General features: G+C 41.3%; 1 protein-coding gene across 3 annotated transcripts in view; it reads left to right on the forward strand.

The window, feature by feature from the left end:
- VAChT (Vesicular acetylcholine transporter) overlaps positions 1-26,423 on the forward strand; it is a 54,257-nt gene that overhangs the window by 21,132 nt on the left and 6,702 nt on the right. For 2 of the 3 annotated variants that reach the window (XM_066735618.1, XM_066735619.1), the window contains exons 1-6: positions 4,970-5,318; positions 10,370-10,561; positions 24,459-24,631; positions 25,229-25,409; positions 25,526-25,700; positions 26,173-26,402. In XM_066735618.1, coding sequence (XP_066591715.1) covers positions 5,106-5,318; positions 10,370-10,561; positions 24,459-24,631; positions 25,229-25,409; positions 25,526-25,700; positions 26,173-26,402 — 1,164 coding nt within the window. In that variant the 5' untranslated portion in view covers positions 4,970-5,105. Of the gene's footprint in view, positions 1-4,969; positions 5,319-10,369; positions 10,562-24,458; positions 24,632-25,228; positions 25,410-25,525; positions 25,701-26,172; positions 26,403-26,423 lie in introns of those variants that run through there. The other variant, XM_066735620.1, reaches the window with a different exon arrangement.

A 26,423-nucleotide genomic window follows, 5' to 3' on the forward strand; every position in this document is an offset into this window, starting at 1 on the left:
TATCTAAGATTGAATTGCATTGGGGGATGTATAAATAAATTTCTGAAAATCTGGAAGATCCTATTGACAAGTAAATTGGTTGAATTTCATATATCCCTCTCTCTTTCTCTTTATATATATATATATATATATATATATATACATATATATTCCAGTAGTACAAGTAAATGCATTTATATAAATTTAATATTCCATCAATATCCCTGCTGGATATTGAATGGGTTTCCTCACGATATAGATATATATATATATGCATCTTTGGATTTCGCAGGTTCTCTTTAATGTAACGACAGGTTGGGTCAAAGTCTCGCAATACACCCATAAGAAAATTACTTGGCGAGGGGGTGTTTACGTAAATAGAGAGGGGTGAGCGAAGGGATGAGGTATCGACTGGGCTAGATAGGTGGTGGGAACTCACGAGTCAGTGCCCCCTCCCTCGTGCTGTTTCAGATATTGCTTTTATATTGGATTTTCGACTTTGCCTTTGCCCACTGGCAGCAAAAAACCACTCGCCAACCGGGTCTTTGACTTTCCTCCACCTCTCTTCACGAAAATATAATTTAATTCGTGTGTTTCGTTCTATTCTCTCGAAAGACAGCAACCTTGCTAAGGGAAACTCAACTCTTTATCTCTCTCTCTCTCTCTCTCTCTCTCCCTCCCTCCCTCCCTCTATCACTCACACAGCCTCCCCCTCTCCCTTTAAATACCATAATAATATCAATTCAGATTTATAAAGTTGCGAAGAATTTCTAGTTTTACAAGATTGCATAATGAAATATTAAAAGTCTTGTAAAAATAATGAAGAAAATCCTTGTAATTATTTATAATTAAGAAATATATTTACATAGGATTTGTGCCTTGTAAAAAAGTTCATACAGAAAAGTATTATAGATGCTAATGAAATCCGAGAGTGTTGAATTGGTGAGATTTATGGGAAGGTAAAGTGGGCACGCTCCGGAAGTTAAAAGGGGTGGAGGAGGGTTAAGCTGTGCGATGGTAAGCTGTAGCCACAAGTCCACTTATTCTACCTGAACACCCCTTGGTAGGGACCACGCGGGCATCATCCCCTATATTGCATTAGCTTGAAAACTCGACCGGTTACCTGCAGGAGGCCCGTCACTTTTTTCCCGAGGGTGCAACGTCACGGCCCAACTATAAATAACGCGTTATCTCAAGATCCGATAGCGGCTAATTTATTTAGCAATCGCCCCGGGGGATGCCAGCCATGAGTCACGTGCCATCTGCCGTCTTCCCATTTCTCTATGTATACATACCGGCCCACACCAGTCACTTATTATGACACTCCGAGCCATTTGCCATTATCCTCCTCCTCTTCAACATCCTCCTTGTGTGCTTCCGATATTTTCGCTACAGCTACTGCAGCATCCATGAATCGGCATGATCATGCATTATAAATCTTCTCTCTGCTAGTATTATCATCCATTCTCCAAATATCCTGTCTCGTACGGGGTTCAAAGGTCATCCGTATAGGAAGCCGATGTTCATTGGATATTTTTTACATTTTAGCTAGTAAAATTGCCAGTTTTTCCTTATCAGTAGAAAATCCCTCGAGTGGACAGACGTGCAATTTGCACTATATTACTTTTTTTACATTTCAAATACGAAACACTGCATTGATGCAAGCTATATAAAGCTACTGTTTGTACGTGTGTGCGTGTATGCTATTATCCTTTTTTCCTGATCCAGCTACTGCAACATCCATGATCGCCCCATGCACGACGATCCAATATAAATCTCCTCCGCTAGCTTTGCAATCCAGTTTCTAACAATTCTTTATATAGCTCTCGTACGAGGTTCAAAGGTCAACTGTACAAAGCTGAGGTTGACTCGTTATATCACGCGTTATTCCTGAAACTTTAACCAGTAAGATTGAACGAGTTTTTCGCGAACAGTATATAGAAAAAGCCTCGAGTAGACAGACACGAGTTTTCAGCTTGATCAGTTTCTGCAAAATCCAAACATGAATCATTGTATTGATTAAAACTATATAAATTCATCCTTTGTATGTGCACTATCTTTCTCCTTTCCCAATCAAACTACCACGAAAACCATGCACAAATGAAGAAAAAAAATTCATTCCAAATCTCCTCGACAACTTTAATAATCAATTTGGAAAATACAAGAGCCTTCAGGTTGGTTGGTTCTTTCGCTCGCTAAAGCGAGATTCGATTCGTTAATAGGAGTACGGGTGGCGAGTGCACAGTGGAAAACCCTTGCAGTAGACGCGCGGACGCGTGATTTGAACCAGCGCGCGTATACTATACACAAGCTTCATTATTACCACGTCTGCATCAGTCGAAACTCGAGTCACTGTCTTCGTTACATCTATATCGTCCCATTCTCGACACGCACGCACACACACATAGCACCCCAAAGTTACCAACTCTCTCCCTCGCAGTCATGGCTCGATTCCACTCACGTCCGAGTCTCGAATCGATCGACTGTGCACATCCCCCAGATCTACGAGTAACAAAAAAAAAGAACCAAAGAAACAAACCACTGCTCACTATTGATTTTCCTAGTTAATTGCACTGCACTATTACCCAAAGAAACTGCACAAATTATTATTGCTGATAGAGTAATAGAAAGGGGAGGGGAGGAAATTTGTTTAATGCAGCACAAGCCCATTTGCTGCTTTAGGGGGGGGGGGGAGGGGTGAAGAGAAGGGGTATAAATACGTAACTGGTCCGACTTCAAAGCACGCCGAGTGTCACTAACTAAACCAGAGCGCTGCAGGCCGGAATGGGAAGGGACCGCGCCGAGAGTTTGCCATTTCCAATCCCGGTCCATTTCGTGATTAAGTGTAAACTTCTGAAGTTGCCCCGAAGGACTTGGATAAATACGCGCTACACGCGTACACTTTGCGTACAGCTACTACTTCTTTCACAAACACGAGAGCGAGCTCCTCCGAGCCTTGGCAAAGTGGCCCTTTAATTAACGATATAGCTGCAAAAAAAAAGAAGCACCCCTGCGCGCAAGGCCTTTCGATCCCTTTATGCACCTATAATACCAATCGTGTACTTTTATACGCATGTATGTGTCTATACTAATTCCCCAATTTGTAGAAAATCGACCATCTCCAATCACAAAACGAAACACTCTGATGCGAGATGGTGAATTCTCACGAGTGCTACGTATTATCGAATGCGGAATATATTGTATATATGAGTAGAAAATTTAATTTGTAATCTTGGAAGAATCGTGTTCGTCCTATTAAGGGAAAAATAAGGGGCTTTTTGACTTGTGATTATTTGCAAGAAGAGTGCTTTAATTTCTCATGAAAAAGTGAATATTATAGAAATGAGAAAACTTGCAGCAAATGAGAACACAGCGAGTTGGTAAATCTTGACTAATGCTGTATTATTGAATGGAATATATATATATATAAGTAAAATAATTTAATTTATAATCTTGGAAGAGTCGTGTTCGTCCTATTAAGAGGAAAATAAGGAGCTTCGCCTTAATTATTTACAAGAAAAGTGTTTTAATTTCTCAGAGCTGGCGGGGAAAAGTGAAAATGCAGCATGAGAAAGCTAGCTTCTAAGCAAACGAATTATACTCTGCAAGAGCCGGTAAATCTTGACTAATGCTGTATGATTGAATGTGTGTGTGTGTGTGAAACATATATATATAAAGAAGTAAAAAAAATTAATTTATAATCTTGGAGGAATCGTGTTCATCCCTATTAAGAAGAAAAAATAAGGGTCTTCTCGGCCTGATTATTTACAAGAGAGGAGTGCGTTTCCGAGGTGGTGGGAAAAAGTGGAGATTCGGGATGAGAAAACTCGAAAGCAAAGGAAAACACGTCGAGTCGAGCCCCGTGTTTCGGTAGTATCGAGTTGCTAATGGCGTAAGCCAAGCCAGTAAAAACGTACGGAAGGATAATTGAAGGGTGCACCCTTCGTCTCTCACTCTCCCTCCATGTTATTCTAGGAACTTGCACTTTCCATCCTCTCTCTCTCTCTCTCTCTCTCTCTCTCTCTCTCTCTCTCTCTCTCTCTGCTTCCTCATTTCTCTCCTTCCATCTGATACTACTCTCACGCTCGCTCTTAATTGCTCGCCAAATTACTTTCCCATACTGAGATAAAGCTGCGAGGAAATTTGTACTTCCGTTTCGACTTCCCCTATCCATTATGAGAGCAATAAATTTTTCTACTTGCTTTTCCCTGTGTCAACTTTTACGCTTTCGTTCGAGAAAAGTATCCTTCTCTCTCTCTCTCTCTCTCTCTCTCTCTCTCTCTCTCTCGGTGGGCCAAAAGAAATCATTATCTTCGAAATGAGGTTCTAGAATTCTTTTCAACAATGTGTGCTCGACAAATTTACACAGTATCTCGTTTAGAATGTAAATTACAAAAGTGTTTATTATAAATGATTCTTATGGTTAAAATACAAATTAATTAAGCAAGGTCTTTATTCATAAAAATAATTTTAAAAGACATGGTAATTCTACCACAATTTCTCCTTTCTTTAAAGCATCCTTAAATCGTATGCTTTATTCTGTCACACATTTTGGGTACACTTAGTGTAAATAATAACTTAGTGAAGAAAGAGAGGAAAAAACTCTCATTTTTCTCTTTTATCCAATTTTTATTATAATTAATTAATAAATTAGTATAATAATGCATAGAAATTAATTGTTTATACGAATGGGCCACTGTCCTAATAAGAATAATAATAATACTCTCTTTATATATATATGTATCTCTCTCTCTCTCTCTCTCTCTCCTCTTATCCATATATCGTCGAGAAACCTCAGCTGATTCTGTTTCTATTTACATTAGTCCTACACACATGTGTATGGATTTGGAAATCTACTGTCCAAGTACAAACGTGTAAATACGTGACCGATGGTAAATAAAATAGGAACACACGGGGAGTCCAATTATCCTACTGAACGATATTCATAAATATATCAAGAATCGCGTCAGTCTATCGAAAATCCCTCGAATCGCCTAAACGCCGCGCGAGACTCTTCTGAAAAATTAATTTATATGATCTGAAAAAAATTCCTTATGAAACAATTGACGTCCAAATTATTCCTACGACTAAGAAGAGGCTGAGTTAGTAATAAAAACCTCTTCAAAATGACTCTGTGTCTCAGTAGTGACAGTGCCTATGAAAAAAACTTTGCTTCTCCACTGGCAGATAGAAAAAGCCAGTGTACAGACTTTTGTTCGAATTTACTCTCAGAGTGCAAAGTGATAGAAACAATTTTTAAATCGACGGAGAATTATTACTTTCTGACGGAAGAAGCGAAGAGAATCCAGGATGAAACCAAGATGGTTTATTATTTCAAGGTCAGTACGAGAAACACGAGGGGAAATTAAACATATTTCATGCGCGCGAGGGTAATGTTTTTTTACAAATCTGACGATAACCTGTTACTTCCACTGACCAGTAGAAAAAAACCAGTGAACAGACTTTTCCTCGGTTTTATTCTCAGAGTGTGCAAAGTGATAGAAACAATTTTTACATCAACGAAGAATTACTATTTTCTAACAGAAAAATCCAATAGAATCCAGTATAAACCCAAGACTTTTGTTATTTTAAGGTCAGTACACACACACACACACATACGTATGAGGAGAAAAGAAAAATATTTCATACGAGTAGTACTTTTTTTTCCAAGCTTGACGATAACCTGCTATTTCCACTGACCAGTAGAGAAAACAAACGTACGGACTTTTCTCAAAAGTAATTCTCGGTACAAAGCGATAGAGACACAATTTTTGGATGAACGAAAAATCACTTTTCTCACAGAAGAGACCAATAGAATCGAGGGATAAAAGCAATCTCGTTTGTTACTTCAAGGTCATTACCAGAAACACGCGCAGGGAAATGAAAAATATTCAATACGAGTAATGCTTTTTTCCACAACCACGAGAATAATGGATATGGATGTAATTCCGAGCAATCTTCTCGCTTTTCCAAGGATGTTTCTCTCGCAGGATTAATCCCGGGCTTTGCGGTTCGAGTCTAAGAAAGGATCGAGACGAGATAAATTCGCGAGGGGCGTCAAGAGTTCTCCTGTGCGGGGGTCAAGTTCTCGGTCGCCTCATTAGAAACGTGAGAGTCTCTCTCTCTCTCTCTCTCTCTCTCTCTCTCTCCCTCTTCAATTATTGCTGGCTGGTTCGTTCCTGGCTCCTGCTACTCCAACCTCATAGGCGTAACGATAAAACTCCCACGCGAACACTGGACAAAATATTTACCACCGGCGCGTGTCGGAATAAACATACGGCTGTACCACTGAAAAATAAAAAATGTGCAGTTTCTCGAATTTCCAATTGTTTTTTAATTACCAAACAATTATTTTCCCTCGTTAAAATCAATGTACACGTAGAATCCGAGCGTGTTACGAGAATTTCCGTCGTCTTCGTTCCGCCAGTGCGGACGATTTCACCGTGTGCGCGCTGAGTTTCTAGGTGACTGTGTCATAAGAAAAAAAAAAAGTTCCTAGAGCCGGTGGTCGCAATAGGTTGCTCGGTTACGCCACTGGTTCGCGCGTTCTCCGTGCTACGGGAACCTCCCCCCCCCCCCCCCCCCCAATCCCCGGTTTAATACAAAGAGTTTGCACGCGCCGCTCACGCAAAATCCGTAATTGCTTCGCACGGTTGCACATCTCGTGTGTTTGCCGATTTGTTGCCTCTCCGCCAGTGTTTGCCTTCCACTGGAATTGCCCGAACGACTCTACCACCCCCCCCCCCCTCCTCCTCCTCCTCCTCCTCCCCCGCTTCTCACTACGATGAGCCACCTCGCCAACCGCGAAATACTTTTATCGTCTCGCCGCTTGGAAAATTCACGGCGCAACTTTTGTCGATAAATACTGTAATAAAAACTTGGATAGTTGTGGTATTGAAACAATTACGTCATATTTGCATCCTGGTTTCTTTTTATTTTTCTCATAGACTGATAGCGCATTGATGAGGTCAATTGTCAATCGTGTAATTTTTTTAATTGTGAGGCTATTCATCTCTCTTTTAAATACTATATAAACATATATATAGGTTAATTAGTACTACAGAGAGAGAAAGAGAGAGAGAGAGAGATGATTTTCAATGCAACTAATCACTGAATCGAGTCGTGCAAATTTCTCGGTTTCCAGTGGAAGAATGCTCCTCATCTTGGGTAATAGATTTAAGCTCCGAGAGACTCCTGGAAATTTGTACATTCATCATTTCGTTTCTTTGTAGCAATTTTACGTTTGGACGAGTTGGAAAGCTCGAGAGCTAATGCACAGCTTTTAACACGAGATTTCAGGGGAAGCAAAAAATTGTGTAGAATGATAAGAAAATTTTTCACATCTTTTTTTTTTTAGTGAGTTACAAGATAATCAATGAAATGTTAATAGGTGAAATAAATTTAATATGCCCTTAAAATATTTACACGTTAAATAACTAGAGTTTGGTACAACGAGATGTAGTGTGATTATGTGGAATAGTTACGAGTGGCTTAATGATCTTTATCGAACAGGTTTAACAAGTATTGTACCAGAGTAGAGTCATTCCGATTGATCGACGCAAAGACAACACTGGCGGGGCATTCTTATCGATGCAAAACAGAGCGGAGGGTCGTAGCAATTAAGAGATAACAAGGTTTTCCCTCGGCACCCCTCCAATTAGCGACACCCCTTCCTGCCTCTGGCCTCCCTGCACACCAGTATACGAACTACCGTCGACTACCCCCAAACCACCTCTGAACCACCCTTACTTTATACAGAACACCCCCTAGCCTTCCAACCTCTCGCTCACCCCTTTGAAAATTTTACGTTTTTCTTGCTCCAATCGTCTTCTTCTCATCCCTTCTATATATATATATATATATATGCATTATACCGAATCCCCTACTCTCTCCTGGCTCTATTTGCACAGCACAGTGGTCCATCCTGAATACCCTGTTCAAGACGATGCTGGCATTCCTCTTGGAAGATGTATACCTTATAAATCATCCAGAATGTTCTTCGAGCAAGAAGCAAAGTTTAAAGACCAGTGCTTGCAGCTTTCACCAGCGAAAACACCTGATGCAAACTCAGCAAATCCCACGAAATTTCAGCTTATGATATAAATACATAAATGAATATACATATATGTTATGTTATAGCAGTGTCTACACTGAAAGAGATTTTCAAGAAAGATTACAGTGAAATTAGCAATCAATGAATATATCGTCCATTTTTTTATTATTTACTGCATTTAAATTCAATTCTGTGAAAGAAAATCACAAAATTTAATAATATTCAGTACAAAATGTAATTTCAGACCGGTAATTGCTCGAACACTAAACGATACGTCCCTTATTGATCGCAAAAAGTCCACTGTAATTTTAACCAAAAAAATCTTTCCCTCTATCTTCTTGCACTGCAATTTATTCTCCCAATATTGACCACTGATTCGATGCTGAAATATCCACAAAACTCTAGGTATACTAATGTATACCGATCGAAAAGAGAGAAAATAGGATTGGCTGTGCGTCGCGACGCGTCGAAATTGAAATATCCGTCGAAAGAAATATATTCGCGGCTTTGGGAAAATCCATTTATGTGTATCTTTCGCATATTTATAAAGACTGACAGTCGAGCGGTTGGATCGAGGAAAATTCAAGAAGCGAATACATATATATATACATGCATATATAGCTTTATTTCGCGAAATATTCGCAGACTTTTATGATGAAGATATAGCACAGACACGTCGGCGATGCAATAATTAGTCGATTGATTGCATTATAATTTTTTCAGCCTGACGATCGCACAGAATGAGGAAAAGTACACGAAGACGCGACATATACATACATATATATAGGAGAATGCATGAGCGAGCGCGATCAAGGACCCTCGTTTGCCTCATTCGATAATAATCAATCGGACGTGCCGGCTATTCAGGCTTACTGAATTCGAAATAATTGCCCTGCTAGCCCTCTTCCTCACCCCACCCCACCCCCTCTTTTAACCCACACACGCAAAAACCACCAGTCCACTATATGTATACATAAATACATTCCACGATTATTGCCATTGGCCAAAAGTTTTGTTCATCTACGCACAAAAATATAAACTAAAAAAAATGAGCGATGATTCTGCCTGTAAGTGGATTAAAAAAGCTTTTAGGGTGCAACGAAAGGTAAACAGGTTTCTGGGTGCTGCAGGACAATTGTAAAATAAAGAATCAATTGAGAAACGAAGCGTGTCTGGTAGGAAGGGTCCTTGCTCTGCTACACGGTTGGTTGATCAGAATCCCCTTTGCAGGCCTAACAAGACCAACTTTGCGACCCGACACACCATTCGACCCTCGGTCCTTCAGCTCCAATGTTTCCGGCCCGAGTGACTGACTACCTACATCCCACAGTAATGGACTCCTTTTTTTCCACATGCGTGTCTCGTGCAGCCACCCAACGATGCCTCGACAAACCAACTCCCAAACCACCCCCCTTAGCGACGCCCAGGCTGATCAACCGGTCATCAGCGAGATACGGACAGCCCTTAGGAATGATCATCAAGGAATTTCATTATATCGGATTAGAAATTAGCGAGGAACGGGCGTTTGCTAATTTTCCAGTCAATTCGCTTTTGCTGGGGAGAATGATAAATGCAAATATTTTCCTTATCGTAAAAGAAGAGGAGGGGAATGGGTAGTATGGAAATATTAGGATTCGGCTCACGGAACGAATCCAGGGTACAACAACAATCGTAACGAGTTCGATTATCTGGCACGCCATGAGTCAGTGGAATAAGCTCGAGGAGGTTGTCCCGTTCACCACCCTTCGAGGTTCGACACACACCCTTATTTATATATATATGTATATAGGCTTGAAAGAGAGAGAGAGAGACGCGGACGAAAAGCTCATTCGTCTCGGTGGTGGTGGTGGTGGTAGTGGTAACCGGGTCCTCCGTCGAGTATAACGGGTGTCCAGATTCCCAGGAGGTTTTCCACCCCCTTTTTCAAGCCTCATTGCTATGCACCGTCCGGAACTCTGCGCTAACGACCTTATACGCCCCCTCGCTCGCTGTAGCTACGCGACAAAACCCGAAAGATCCTCCGACCGATCTCGTCTCCCAATCTCCATCGCCAATCTCAATTTCCAACAGGAGAACTATATATTTAATTTATTTTTTAAGCCATTTCTTTGGCTTTCCTGTTTCAAGTGGAAGAAGGTGCTCTTGAATCTTTCGATACTTCATCTTGAGTCCTCCATGCAGAAAAACTCTATATAGTACAAGTTTTTCCATCCTAAAGAGGGAGCAGTTACTCCCAAATCTTCCTGTATCTGATCTTGAGTTGATGCAGCATGCAAAAATGTTATTTATATATATGGTACAAGTTTTAAGATATATTTTCCATTGTCCTATTTACAGAGGGAGCAGCTACTCCCGAATCTTCCTGTACCTGATCTCGAGTTCACCATGCAGAAATATCTGGCACAGGTGGAGGTGCTGGCACCGAAACACCTCGACAAAACTCGCATTCTCGTGAAAAATTTCTTAGCTGGTAACGGACCGAAGCTTCAACAACGTCTCCTCGAACGCAGACAGAAAACAGCTAATTGGGTAAGTGAATATACAATTAAAGTCTTTTTGTACAAATAATTTATTATTATGGATTTAATAGGTGATATATTTAAATAAAATATATACAAACATTATAGAAAGAATGGAATAAAGGAGACTGTAGCTGGTTGACCAAATTCTTATAAATTTGCTCGTCTAAATTTATATCAGATTTTATTTTATTGAGTTACATAATATTGGGAATATTCATATATGTATATATTTATGTATATTGATTTTTGAGAAATAAGAAATAGTGTGTTTCATTTATTGTTAAAATAACAAAAAACTTGGTCAAGTTAGCTCTTATGTGCGGTTATATTCTATTAATTAAATTTTTAATAAAAAATAAATAGAGATCACGCAGTACCAGAATAAATATTTATTTTTTATAATATTAATAGTATTGCCACATGTAATAAGCAAGGATTTGTGCAAATCTCTATCAGTATCGCAGGTGATGCATCTGTAAAGTAATTCGTTAGATATTCTTGTACATTTTTCATGGGCTCAACCATAATTTATGCATTGAACTCATTTTTCATCACTAACGCTATTGCACTAAAACTCATCTCGTACCAAATACTCAGTTTCATCTTCGGATTGAAAGTTTGGCGAATTTTTAACGGACGAAAATGTGGAAGGAACTTTTTTTATGCTCGACCAACAAGTCTCATATACAACGTATTCGAAAAGGAATAACAAAAAAAATACAAATCAACCTTAAAACTTAACAAGTAAAGTTATTAATAATTAAGATAAGAGTCCTAAAACAATTACAAGATAATTAATAAAATCGCACGATAAAACTGATAATTCACGGTTTACCTAATTAAAAAAATCTAGGTACTTATCATAATTATTTTTAGATAAATTACACTAAATCTGACAAATAATTAAAAAGTACTATAAAAAGTATCTCTAAAAAGAAACCTAACGAAAAAATACATAAACATACAATCACGATACTTTATATTAATATAATAAACAATTATTCAACTAACCTCTCAGAGTGACCAGTCCAAGTCACTCCTTCAGCGAAATTCTTTTCTAAAATTATTCAAAAGACATATAGACGTTTTATACCTCACAACACACACATACATATACATATATATAAATATATAAAGAGCAGTGGCAGGATTATTAAAAATTGATGAAACTTCGTCAAAGGTCGTATTACGGATTAAGAAGACAATATACAAAGAGGAGATGGTTGGAAGTGGAAGGATGACGATGGTGAATACGGTGGGTACTGTAGGTTAGGGTGAAGCGGGGGGAGGGGGAGGACCCCCCGCAGGCAGAAGGACTGTGCCGCGAATAAGTGGCGCAACAGCATTTTCGTTTCAAGGCCCGAAGCCTCGGGAGAGTTTGAACGTAAAAGTAACGGGCTCGGCGGGCTCGCCGCCTGCTCTCTCTGGTCGCGTTCTTCTCCTGACTTTTGCGTCCTCCCACACCCCTCGAAAGTCCCGGCCGAGTCCCGTGGGATCCCGTCCCGATGTATGCTGCAGCCTGCCATAAGCCAGCGGAACCCTCGTCGCACATAAATAAATAAATAAATGGATTTACCGTGCCTCTCCCCCCTCCCCCCTCCCCCTTCCACGACTCTACTAAACCTTGAACGTCGCTTCGTCCCTCTCCCGAACTCTGGGGTGCTTCGGTCCCTCTCGGTCCCGATGCAAATACCACCTTTCAAAATCAACATCGAGTCAATATATGGCGTATGATATTAAACCAGGAAATTTTCTCAAACTCTTTGCTTAAATTGTCTTCTAAATGCATTCTAAGTTGTGTATTCATCATCGCGTGATAGTGCCAAACTTTAAACGGATGGTGTACCTACAGTTTGGAATGTCGAGGCAATTATATCGTTGGATTATGAACTTTCGGCACATCACGTATGCAGTGTTTGGACGTACAAAGTATTACAGGGTTCGGAAATATGTGCAATTTTCAGCTATTTTACTATAGTGACAAAGGGACAATACATATATATAGTTTGTAATGTCGAGAGGTAATTATATAGTTGGATTATGAACTTTCGGCACATCACGTGTACAATATTACATATATATATATATATACATATAGCTTTCTCAGTTCCTCCCGAGAGTATTACAAAGGTTCTTCCGCGCGCGCGAGAGAGAGAGAGAGAGAGAGAGAGAGAGAGAAATATGGAAAGGTTCAGTTGGAACGATCACGATGCCGAGCCGAAGAGCAGATAGCAGAAGCAGGAGCGACGTAGTAGACGGACCATCGATCAGCAGCTTGAATCGAGGAACGATGGAAGAGCGGTGGAGAGTGGGGGGGGGGGGGGGGGTGGGGGAGGTGAGAAGCGTGAAAGGAAGATGGAACGAGCGGCAATTCGCGGAGCTCGCTCGCGACAAAATTGCTTTCGGTCTCTGTCGCGCGCGCGACACTTCGACACAAGGGGGCGGTCGCCCTTTGCTCGAGAAAATGTATTTCCCGATGTATACCGTGATAAATGGAAAATCCCGAAAGCCGAAAATCCTGAATTCTGGACAACTGGCTCTTCAATGCTCTCTCTTGAAAAAGAAAGACGAATAAAAAAAATACTCAAGAGGAACATTGTTGTTTCTTAATTGGAATAGGAGTAACGCGCAGGGGAGGGGGTTCGACGACGAAATCGAATTTACGGAACTAGAGAGAGAACGCTCGGCTGCAAGCCGCGCGAATGAATAATGGAAGTTTCAATGAAATTTTCCAGCTCGCCGCGGGGTATCGTAATATTAGCTTAACGGGTACGCAGGGCTAAAGCTTCTCCCGGACGAAATAACCCATGGCGACCGTGGACCCGACCACCCTCCTCTCTTTATATACGTGTACATCTCTATATATATATATATATATATATATGTATTCGCGCGCCAACTGGCCGTTCTCGCCAGCCAAGCCATCAGCAGGCAGCACGGCAACGCCTCGAACGACCGGAAGGTGAAAATATCCTGTATGAAGAGCCACCTAATGAACATCCACCAACACGGCCTGACCAGAAGCTTGTCAACTTTTCTTAATTGCTGTATGTATGCGTGTATGGAGGGTATAGGGTGTTGAAATGTTTAACGGTAATGAGGGGAAATAGTAGTTGTGCGTGTGTATGTATTAGAAGGATATTAAAGAAATGTGCGAAGTTGTATGTGTGTGAGAAGAATAAAAGCGCGGGGGGGGGGGGGGGGAATCAAAGAGAATCGTGTAAGAAGAAAAGTAGTTGATCCTGGTAACGACGAGAGAACGTTTAGGCTAGATATAGAAGCACCCGCGAGGGGGTGGTGAGGGAAAAGCAGCCGAAAGTGCGTAACTTTTCTTATGAATCCCTGCGGACTGGGAAAAGTAGCGTGAAGAGAGAGAGGGGCACTAACCCAAGCCGGAGGGTCTTCCGAGAGTTTTCTCCTTCCGCCTCTCTCTCTCTCTCTCTCTCTCTCTCTCTCTCTCTCACGAGCGCGAGAGAAACTAACTTAGGAGCTTCCTTTTTACGGCGAAAATATTTTATGGCCCAGACACACCCAGCAGAGGCAAATACTCGGAATGAAAAACTCGTCTTGCGCTGTATTTCACGCGGACGCGTGTATGACGCTGAAATTTATCATTCATCGCGAAGAAAATATTCTTCCTGTGTGTAAGGTTTATTATATATATATATATATATATGCTTAATTATAATACACGGGGAAATAAGAAGGAAAAGAGTGTATGGAGTTTTTACGCTACTTTGACAACGTGAAAGGGCGAGCTGCGTTACTATACATATATATATATATATATATATAGGTAAAAAGAGGAAAGAAGGATCCTTCCTTTGTCAGGAGGAACGCCGGTTTGCTCCTGTGCCTGCGACTCGATTGACTCTGTCACTTGGACGTTCCAGCCGAAACTCACAAAGACGCAATTTCTTCCGAAAGAACCCGCACTATATCGCGCGAAACACCTCCGAATCTTCAGGCTTTTCTAAAGATTTCGTCCTCCCTCCCAGAAGACCCTCCACTCTCCGACGTCACGTATTCACTTGGACGCAATTGCCAAATTCACTCCTTGGAACATTCTACGATAATGTTTGGTATCGCTGTAACGTACGTTCCATCTTCGTTCTGTGGTATATATATACAGCATATATAGGTGTGCAAAGTTTATTGGCAGAGCCAATTATACTTCGGTTCCTGAATTACAGGACGATGACGTCTGCTCAACTTTAATGAGCTTTCCGCCCAGAGCGAATTATCGCGCAAGCTCCTCTGCATGGGTAATAATCGTCGTCGCTGTCGTCTTTGATGTCGGCCAATCGTGTTTTCCTCGGCAGTGCCTTAAGTGCCTTTATACCGAGAGCAAACACGAAGCTCCTTTCGTGCAGCTGCGAAATTTTCAGAGATCTCTCCTTTATATCAATGTTTTTCTTTCTTGGCAAAATTTTGTAGGAATAATGTTTTTCGGGTAATTTAATATTAATGGATTAGTATTGGGTAATATTGGCAGTTTTTGCTTATATACTTTTCGTATGATGGAAAATGTGGAAACTGATTTTGTGGATAGTGAAATTTTTAAGAATTTCTTCATTAAAATTCTTTTTTTTCTTTTTTTTTTTCTACAAATTTTCTAGGAAAACGTGTCGGGACAATTCAATATCGCTGGACCAATGCTGCATTTGTTATATAAAATTGATCATTAATATCGTTTGCCAATTAAGCTAACGAATAGTACAAGATTATTGAGTTTTTTTATTCGCTATGTGCACACCTACACATTGGCAGTCAGGTAAAAATGTTTAGTGATGCATATGTATATAGTATTAGCGCTGACTATCGGTAAATTGTGTCACTTTTGCCGGACTTGTTTTGTTTATGTATATAGCTACACATTCTTACCTGACTGCCAACGTGTAGGTGTGCACATAGCGAATAGATGGAATGTCTAAATAAATTTTCCTTCGTTTTATATACGAAAAAAATACTGAAAGCTGCTTTCATGGAGCAGTAAAATTTTCAGGAATCTCTTTTTTAAATCCTTTATTTATTTCCCGTAAAATTCCCTAAAAATAGCATGTTCGGATAATTCAATACCAGTAGAGCAATATTGCAGAAAATTGCTACTATAATAAGTATCGTTTGCCTAACCAACGAGCACTACACCATTCTCTACTTATACCTTCACATGCAAAATTTCTAAATAAATGTTGCTTTATTCGCGTATACTTGTCCGAGTAATAGTGAGAAACTCATAACTGGAATGATGGGATCGATAAAAGTATAAGCTGCAGGGATATAGGTTAAACGTGTAGCTGTCACTGGCAAAAATAATTCGTTTCTCTTTGACGTCACGCCTTTTTAGAATATACCTATATTATATATATATATATGTATATAGCACATAAAGGTGTACCTGCCTACCACGCCGGAAGATAAATAATTAACTTGTGTGGTCCCCTCTTACCAACCCCACACTGTGCATCTACCAAGACATTTTCATTTCTATACAAATGATAAAAACGCTTCCTAATTAATTAACGTCGGAGGGTGGCCACACGCACACACGCACGCACGCATGCACACATTTCTACATGTATAATTAAAATCTTTTGAAATACGTATAGCATGAAAGAGAGCGATTATTTAATTTTCTCTAATTTATTCCATATCTTTGCAAAAGGATTAATTGCACTTTTGTACAAAACGATCTATTATATACGATCTATAGATCCATGTACAAAACGATCTATTATAGGATCTATAGTTGCATGTACAAAACTCCCATTAAACTTTGTTTCTTCTTTATTTCCAATGCTATATGTGTATACAGCAATTAATAATTTTCTCCAACACAATATGCGATTATTCAACTTCAGACTGGACGTTTTTATTGATGCAAGTGTCCTTTAAGATAAATCATTTCGCTTTTCCAAGCTGACGCCTCGAGTGCTTCAAATCGACGGACACAATTTTATTATTTCCATGATGAATATACATGCAAAGAGTGTACATCCGCAATGAGGAGTCGAGGGCTCGAACGATGCATTCCTCGTAGGCTGAATAATCTCATGCAATTGCACAGAAATTACAGTGAGAAAATAGCCGCGAGCGAATCACGTATACAGGTCAATCACGAGTATAAAGACAAGAGAATATCAAACGTCTTCTTCTCTCTCCTGCCTATCGATCACTCAATTATAGAAATCATCAAACTGGAGAGACAAGTTGAATTTCCATTTGCTCGTAGTGGGTTAATTTCCTTTTATTCTATATATATATAAAATAAAAGAAGGAAGATTACATCTTGAATGAAGTATTGAATAATAAAACTAATCAAGCTGCAAAGACACGTTGAATGTCAATTTTCTCGCTGTAGCTTAAATCGGTATTACTGCAGCGTAAACACAGAAATTGAGAAAGTAGATGAAGAGAAGAAACGAAAACAAAACGAGTAAAGAAGAAGAAGAAGAAGAAGAGGATGTAGTTGCAAGTTTTATCGGTGAAGGGTAGTTTCACGTTGGGTGCCGGTAATCTGGCCAATTTAAATGTTTGTCCCCAGTGTGGATCGAGTATCGCAGGGCTCGCGGATTGGTAATCCCTTGTTGAAACAGCGCTAAGCCCCGAGGATTGTCTGTGGCGATACTCGAACCCCTTGCTCTCCCGCGGTTTTCCACCACTCTCTCCCCCTCTCCCTCTCTTTCTCTCTCTCTCTCTCTCTCTCTCTCTCTATATATATATATACCCCTCTGACGTCCTGCATTGACAAAGCGACACCCACACGAATCCCTGTACGGTGATCCAAAATCGACCAAAAGAGAGAGAGAGAGAGAGAGAGAGAGAGAGAGAGAGACAAACTATAGAATAGAAGAACGTAATCGTGAGAGTCTTTCGGAAAATTGGCCGACATGGGCAGATAGAACGCAACCCCCGATCGAAACGATAGGGGTGGAAAAAGCCAATCTCACCCTGGAGATTCCCTGGATTGGCAAAAATGATCCTGCGTGCCTGATGCTCAAAGCCAATTCTCCAAATGTCCTTGGACGTCAGGAGAATCTCAAAGGTTGACTTGTCGAGAGATTCCTCTTGTTCTCTCTTCATCCCTCCCCCCCCCCCCTCCCACATCTAACGAATACTAATGAAAAAGCGCAATATCTCCACTACTACTTTATTCCAGTGGCACTCGAATACGCAAATATTTATTATATCTCGAGAGTGCAAAACAGAAAGGTATATCTATATATATATATATATAGCGAGAGAGAGAGAGAGAGAGAGAGTGTAGTAGAGAGGAAAGAAAATTCCTCCCTTCCAAGGGACACGCACTCCCGCGGGATTAACCTTTAATTTCATCCCCCCCCCCCCAGTCCTTTCCCGTGTACCCTTGTTCCGCCGCCACCGCCGCCGCCTCCCTGATGGCGACATCATAAGCGACTACACGCTCTGCACCGCCACCGATGGGTCACGAAATCCTATCACAGGATCAGAATTAAATTCTACGAATAAACCTTTGGAAATTGTCCGGAATTTTTCGTCCAACGATCTCTCAAAGGCTTGCACACCCTGAACAACTCTCCCCTTTTGAAAATTGAAGGAATTAAAATGTGAGTTCTAAATATATAAAGATAAACGTTTTTCTTCGCGACCCGATGCACATATGGCGCTCATGGAAATCATTGAAACCGTAATACGTATTACGTCATGTGCAGACACAGCGCGCGGGAAATGACAAGTTTTATTCCTAGAAAAAGAGCGACTCGTATATAATAGACCAGCAAGGGAACATGAGATATATTCAAAATTTTGCGTCCACCGATCTCTCAAAGGCTTTCCCCCACCCTCAAGAACTCTTCCCTTTTGCAAAATTGAAAGAATTAAAGCGTCAGCTTTAAATATAAAGACAATCGCTATATTTTCCTCGCGACCACATGTGGCGCTCACAGAAATGACTAAAACTATAATACGTCATGTGGAGACAGTGCGATCGAGAAACAAGAACGTTTATTCCTAGAGAAAGCGACTCGTAATAGACCAGCTAGGGAACATCAGCTGCGTCCAACTTTCGTTCCAGCCCCCTCAAAGAGAATTTTTCGTGCTAGCTAGCGCCTGACGAACCCACTCGGTCAATCGTTCGCTCGGTAAAACTCGATTGATATAGAAAAAATAGAATGTAGAATTATGGGGCGTCTATTTCAAAGCTTTCCACAGTCTTCTTGCAACGGCAACTCTGCAGAAAATAACTTATTCTCCACTGGAATACTTTGCCACGACTCCCCCTGTGTATATATATATATATATAACCACAAGTAATTACATCCAACTTTCGATATGGATAAATTACCAGCGATCCAAACTTTTTATCCCTCGATCGATACACACACACACACTATACCACTGTATATAAATATAAACGTGCTATTTATACTTTCATACAGGTAATATATAGAACACACACACTCTCTCTCTCTCTCTCTCCAAAGAATTATAAAAAGTCTCAGACACGTGTACCACGCTGTGTCTTTATCGATCGAGCAATATTCTCCGTTATTTTTAGTCTCGCGCTAAGCTGCAGATGTGTGAAGAAACTTGGTCTACTCGCCGAGGCTCGATTGTGCATGGCTCGGGAGGAAATTTAGAGGGTAGAAAAGCTCTCGCCAGGTGAATCGGATCGATGCTGCTGGCTTCTGCACACCTATATAAACGCCTCGACGCTCGATCGAGCGGTGCACCATTAAGAGGATCCTGTAGAGCAACCTTATGACTCATTTTTGCATTTTTTTCCCCCGTTTTTTCTGTTATAAACGCATATATACCGTACCAGAGTCTCGTACCCGAAGAAGAGTGACTTTCGGGGACCGTATAGGTGCGCGCGAACGCTCCTGTAATAAAGGTGTCCCCGAAGAAGAAGGCTCATTGCGCAGAATCCGTGGTAACGATTGCGGGAGAGAAAGCAGCGAGGAGGAGGAGGAGGAGGAGGGTGGGTGTGTGCTGGTAGTGTCGTGTATGGAGGTGGTGCGTTGGTACACACAGGTAAGGGGCGAGACCAGAGAGAGAGAGTGATCTGGGTCACCCCGACCTCGTCCCAAAGGCCTCACCTACTGGAGGTTACGACCCGCTTAAAGAGACTCTCGTTCGATTCCTGCATCGATCCACGACACCTTCGAGTATTCTTACTTTTTTTCTGCCTCTAGTTTCTCTGTCGTTTCTAAACTTTATTTATATATGTATATGTATTGGGGGGGGGGGGGAGGTGTTTAAGGAGGATAAATAAATTGATTTGAAAAATAATTTTAATTATTTTGTGTTGATTAATAATTTATTAATTACAATTACAAATCTTGTGCCTTTCCTATGGTGAGCCAGTGGCTCGTGAATCGTCGAAGTCTCCTCGTCGAACTCTCCGACGTATAGCCAGACTCGTAGCTCTCTTGTCCTCCCCTCTTAATACACATGCACATATATATATATCGATTCTTTATATATAGTACGCCCGCGACGGCATACCTTGACACGAAAAACTAACAAGTGAAATTCGCTCTTCTTTCATTGTACGATTTTCTCTCTCTCTCTCTCTCTCTCTCTCTCTCTCTCTCTCTCTCTACAGAGATAGTATTATTAATACCACTACCACTCGTGTAAGGGCAGAAAGTTACACTGAACGTAAGAGGATAAGCACCCTTGTGTAGGGACGAGGGGTCCGATTGTAAATACGTTAACGGTTAACGTGTGTGGTGGAGGTTGCGAGTTGGATGTAAATTACACTGGTAATAATTACAGTGGGCGCTGAATGCAAAAATCAACGAATTTGGAAAATGCTTATTTTTTAAATCTTTGGATATAAAAAACAGTAGAAATATTTGAAAATTAATTTTTTTTCAAAAAGATACATTTTGCTTAAATAGTTTATATATGTACATAGAATGTAAATAAATATGCATGGGAAATGTAAAGTTTTCTAATTAGCGGAGCATTGCAGAGGAAGCGCAGTAATTCTAATTGTAAGAGCAGGTATTTAGGGAGAGGGGAGGTAGATTGGAGATTGGATAGCTGAAAGGGCCGCCCTTGAACTTTGGCCCCCGGGTGGATTTTTTGGACAAACAGGCTCGAGTTTCGCAGGGATCGGCGGGGGTGTCGAATTTCGCGTTCAACGCGATACTTCATTAGTTGGTGAAAACTGCGAGTTGGCGGGGCTCTCAGGGCCGAATCGATGCGTGTCTGGCGGGCGTGTGTCTCTGCGCCCCCCGACACTCCCCGACGAGCCCCGAGAATTGCCGAGCACCTTTCGGTGATCTCCCCCTGACTCCCCCAGGGGCACCGGACACGCACAACAGTGCAAACGTTCCTGCGTGAGGGCTCGGGGTCGATAAGGCCGCGTTTGCGCCCGATATGCCACGCACACACACATATATAGTCTTGGTCTATAAACAGAGGAGAGCAACAGGAACTTTTTACAAACGATAAACTGCGCGATTAAAAAAAAAAACAGTTGAATCCCTGCCTTTAAAAATCATCATTTATCCATCACTACATTTGGAATGGACAAGTTTAGTAATTTTTTATTTTCAATGTTAAAATTCGAGTCAAGGTTTAAGAATAGAAAATGATAAATGTGTAGGAAATTTGGATGAACTTTAAATGATCAGAATCCCTTAATACAAGTATTGTCGAGTTACCCCCTTTGTAATACACGCATACATGTATGTGTATATGTACAGCATATATAAACAGATCGAATTGGATCCGGCGAGATGAAAGTAAAGCAGCATCGTGTTCCGGTGAATCTGTTGAAATCTCCGTAACTTGACACTAGCAAACGCGTAGGTAGCTATATGAACGGGGTTGATGTCTCTCGCGCGCCGTGTACCAAGCATACACGCACACATGCATATACCCTCTCGAGCGAAACACAAGTTCCATCATTTAATTTTGGATTGTCGGTGCAGCAATAATGAGAGAATGAGAGAAACGAGTCACGTGGTTCGCGTGTAGATTGGAAAATTAACCTCTTCTCACACGTGTTTATATATGTAAACTATAATATAACAGTAGAGTGCGTGTATATTACAGGGTAATATATTCAAGGCGTCTCGCGTAACCTAATAGACAATTCCTTAACGATAAACAGTTGAGTTTTTTGGTGCATTAATGATGAAAAAATAAGGGAAAAGAGTCACGTGGTTCGAGTCGATTGGAAAATCAACCTCTTCGCCCCCACGTGTTGAGGCACATAGCCAAAAAAACACAATACTAAAAAGGCATATATATATATATATATATACGTGTAGATTACAGTGTAATATATTCAAAGCGTCCCGTATCCCACCGTAGGATCCCTTTGCGATATACACAGAGGGAGTGCGTAGGAGGATTATTAATCGCCGCAGCGTCGTTCTTGTCTGAGTGATGGAAAGGGGTGGGGGACGTAGCATAATCGAATAATTTTGACAAGGTCTCGGGTTTCTGGAAAGTGACAGGGATGATTTGTCCTCGTTTCGTCGAGAATGACGGATGACGGTTCGCGGAGGTGAGGCGAGGCGAGGCGAGGCGAGGCCAGCCAATTCAGAGGCTCCATTATATCGTATAGCTTCGCAACTTATTTCACCCCCCCGCGCGCCTTGAAGCGAGTTAACACAGAGCACAACATACCAGTAGCTCGCTTCCTGCAGCTCATCTCTGATAATTCACCTCGTCCTTTCCGCTCGATTATCGCTCGATATAGCCTATAGCTCCGCTTCGTTCCACGAGGAGCGCAGCGCAAATAACGCCGCGGTTTCTTCTCCTCCGCTATACGTATATGCGCGGGCATTGAGACGTTAGGTTGTTACGCCAGATATTTCCACACAGAGGCTGTACATTCTCCAGCCGCGCGCGCGCGCTCGTTAACCGATGGATCAGCCACTTAAAGAAGCAAACGCGCGCGCGCCTACGAACTCTCCTAGAATCGTAGAAATCTCTGAGAATCGCCGGCAACGCTCGGGTTACGCAAAACCCCTTGGAAAACGCCAACCTCTCCGATGCACTTGCGCTCGTATATTCTAATTTAAAGAGAAATATTGTTTTTTGTCATCATCTACTTTTTTTTCTTATGATTGGGAGGGTGTTTTAGTGGATTGGTTGAATTTCATTAAATTGCTATACATACAGAAAATACGTTCCTGTTACATTTCCTACACATGTTCCTGCTACGTCTCCCACGCCTTTGCAACGATCAATGCACTCGTTGCAAAATATATATATATATATATACGTTTCTCGTTTTACCAACGTAAACGATCGCAGCCTTAATGGGTCGTCGATGCACGTGATCGATTCATGCGGTGAAACTGCACTCCGTCGTTCGAGAAGAAACGTTACGCGTGTAACAGCTGCAATTCCAACCAATCACCCCCCCCCCCCCCCCCCCACCATAATTAAGATGCCCCATATGAATTTTATATCACAGAGAGTTTCTCAAATTTCTCAAACCGCCCCGATTCTCTCCACGCGCTACAAAAATCTTGTCGATCGACGAGTAACGAGTGTGGATCGAGCCATTATTATTGGAATTACGCAAAATGAATAATCTCTGGCCCACAATTGCTAATGAGGCGTTAGATCTGCGTGGTGCAATTTCTGACATATAGCAGCATGGTCAATATTTATCCTGCAATGACGAATCGTCCTCTTCTCCCTTCGGTTTAGCTATATATATATATATATATATATAAGTTACTAGGATCGCGATTTCTCATTCTCTTTTTTGCAAAATATTGCATGTATATATGATGATTGCTCAAAAAAATGGCAATAAGTGGTAATAATTAAAAATTTGATCGATCTTGTTGACGCACGTGCATCGTACAGTCAGTGCAGTGGAAAAATTGTGCTGATGGTGAAAAGTCAAGTGCAGCCAAGTGCTCGGGTTTGGTTAGAATTGCGTTGGTTGCACCGATTTACAAGTGCGATTCTTATCGGGACATCCTGTATACGTGCCTTATCACCCGCGAGCGACTCTGGCGCGTGATTCAAACGCGTGCACGTGCACGATCCTATTATGTGTCTATATAGTGTATATGTATATAGGTGTATAGTGAGGCAATAAAGCCAGTGGCAAAAGTATTGTCCGCTCAGCTCATTGAATTCGCCTTACCTCGCCAAGTGATTTGCGTAATTCGCGCACGGGTCAAAGGCCACGATACCCAATCGCGATTATATTCCATATAAAGAAGCACCATTCTATCCTTGAAAATCTAAACCGTCTAACGACTTCCTCCAATATAGTTTATTAATGTAAAAATATGTTTCATCGCACTAAAATATTGTTTTGTCCTTGAAAATCCAACTTATTCCTCCAAAAAATTTATCAATAAAACAAACTCTTTTCACGATAGTAAAAAAAGGAAAACAATTTTCAATGCAATACGAAAATTTGAGTGACACCCAACACACCATTCATTATCCATCGTCTCTCACATTCTCTCGCAGTTTCTTCATTAAACCCAACGACGAATTTTATAGTTTTATCGAGAAAGTCTTTCTCTTCCTTATATACGGATGTTTAAACTTTGCTCTTGGAAAATTGCCACGCATTACAGAGACTCCTCGCTCCTTGTTTGCTAATGTGAAAGCTATTTGCGCGAGGAGCATCAAATTTTCTTGAATAATTGATCGAACGAAGAGACATCGCGGCTGATAACGCGCGTCGATTTCTTATATATACGCACGAATGAAACTTTTGTTGGAAAATTCACGGCGGATTACGCGGGGCTCCTGGCACATCGTTAAATCAGGATTAAACGAGCGAGTCTCGCACACTTTGCTCTTTCATTCTGATGGACGTAAAAGTCAATGTAAAATCACAATAATTCATCGCGCTGCGACGTAAACATAAAATTCGATCCATTGGCGTGCTTATTATTAATGTGTGTGTGTATGTGTTTCAGGCAACAGAATGGTGGCTGAACGACATGTACCTATCGATCCCTCTGGCTTTGCCCATCAACAGCAATCCTGGCCTCGCGGCAAAGCCGAAGAGATTCGCCAATCAACAGGAAGCCGCAACTTTTCTCGCCAGATTTCTCACCGAGCTTCTCAATTATCAAGAGTTATTGGATGAGTAAGTTCAAGTTTTTTTTATTTCAATAGAAATTTGTCCTCCAATATTTAACATATATAAAACCTAATTGAATACCCGTTAATACAGAGATTTTTAGAAGGTACAGAATAATTTCCTAAAAAAAAAAAAAAAAAAAAATGGTGGGAAAGGAAGCGGAGGAGGGGGAGGGGGTGTAAATTCGCGGAGGACAAAAAGAAGCCAGTAGTCTGAAATCAATTTAGAGAGGGTAAGGAAATCCGGCTTGTAAGATCCATAGAAAGCTGGTATTCGACTGTATAAAGAGAGAGGAGACGAGACACAGGGACAGGATGTGCGGAAGGATCCTGTGCGTAAAGGCTGAAAGCCCTTAGCGAATCCTCAATGGAGAATGGGCCTGCACCCCGTATCGTCGTGCGCTTCTGCCATTGCTTTCTTTCGAAAAGTACACCGAGCTATTCCTGGCAGAAGGCCTTAATCACGCGATCCTTCCACTGGAATATTAACTCCCCCCTCCCTACACCAAGAAGAAACCTCTGAAACGCTCCTGCCGAGCTAACCTACGGCGGATTTGAGAATACTATATATATATATATATATATAAATGTGATTTTCACTCAGAAACGGATTGGAAGTGGAGCAAGTGAAGACGAAGGATGGCAAAACTATGCTGCCACTCTGTATGGCCCAACACTACCGAATCTTCAGCGCCTATCGAAGACCAGGCCTCCGGAACGACGAGCAAATCATCCTCGACAGGAGCACTTCCGGTGACCACATTATCGTAGCGCATCATAATCAGGTTGGTATGGGCGCAGTCTTTTCAGGATCTAGTTTTTTTTCTTTTTTTTTTCTTCTTTTATTTTGCCAGAGGATATTCAAAAATTGTCGAACGATGACTTTATGTTTGGGCAATAGTTTTACAGCGTCCCTGTGAGAGCGCCCGATCGCGGAAGGATAACGGAAACGGAACTGACCCAGCAAATTTTGAGCATTATGGAGGCCCAGGCTGATCCAAGGACTCCTCCTGTTGGTATCCTGACCACCGCCAAGAGACCGGAGTGGGCCAAGGCTAGGGAGGAGCTACTCAAATGTGAGTAGAAATTGTCTTTGGTATTTTTGTTGCGAGTCACGTGTGAGCAGGCCTTTAATTATTCTCCGCTTGGTATCGCGGAAGAGATGCTCAAATGTGAGGCCCAAAATTATATTGATATTTTTTGCCATGTCACGTACGTGAGCAGGCCTTTAATCATCCTCCTGCTGCCACGGTCGTGGCTGCTTCTCCTCTTGGCTCGCCAATATTCGCAATATTCCCATTAGACCCTAACCTGACCTTACCCAAAGGGAAGCAGAGGCTACATCCAACGAACCTCGTTTACGTACCAACGCACTTTGCTAACGACTTAACGATGCTGCACCGAACAAGATAATTTTTACTTTGTTAAACAGTTAACGTAATTCTTGCTAGAGTTTCGTAAATTCTATGTAATTATGCGTGTATATACTTAGTATCTTGCACAATTGCATATACATATATAATAAAACGTGATCAATTCTCCTTCCAGACGAAGAGAATCGGCACAATCTGGAATTACTGGAAAAGTGCCTTTGCGTGCTGTGCATAGACGACGACGTGCTTCCAGCAACGTTTAACAATCCTCTGAGGAAGGAGGACAGATGGATCGGCGACAGGGATTACGCGAACGTTCTTCATCATTGTCTTCATGGTGGTGGCTCCAGGCATTTGGGGGCCAATCGCTGGTTCGACAAAACTTTCCACGCTATACTTGGCAAGGTATACATATACAAAGTGCAG

This window comes from Prorops nasuta, unplaced genomic scaffold, assembly GCF_024137725.1.
Source record: "Prorops nasuta isolate Cenicafe-Biocafe unplaced genomic scaffold, Cenicafe_Pnas_1.2 PNAS00014, whole genome shotgun sequence".
NCBI lineage: Eukaryota > Metazoa > Arthropoda > Insecta > Hymenoptera > Bethylidae > Prorops > Prorops nasuta.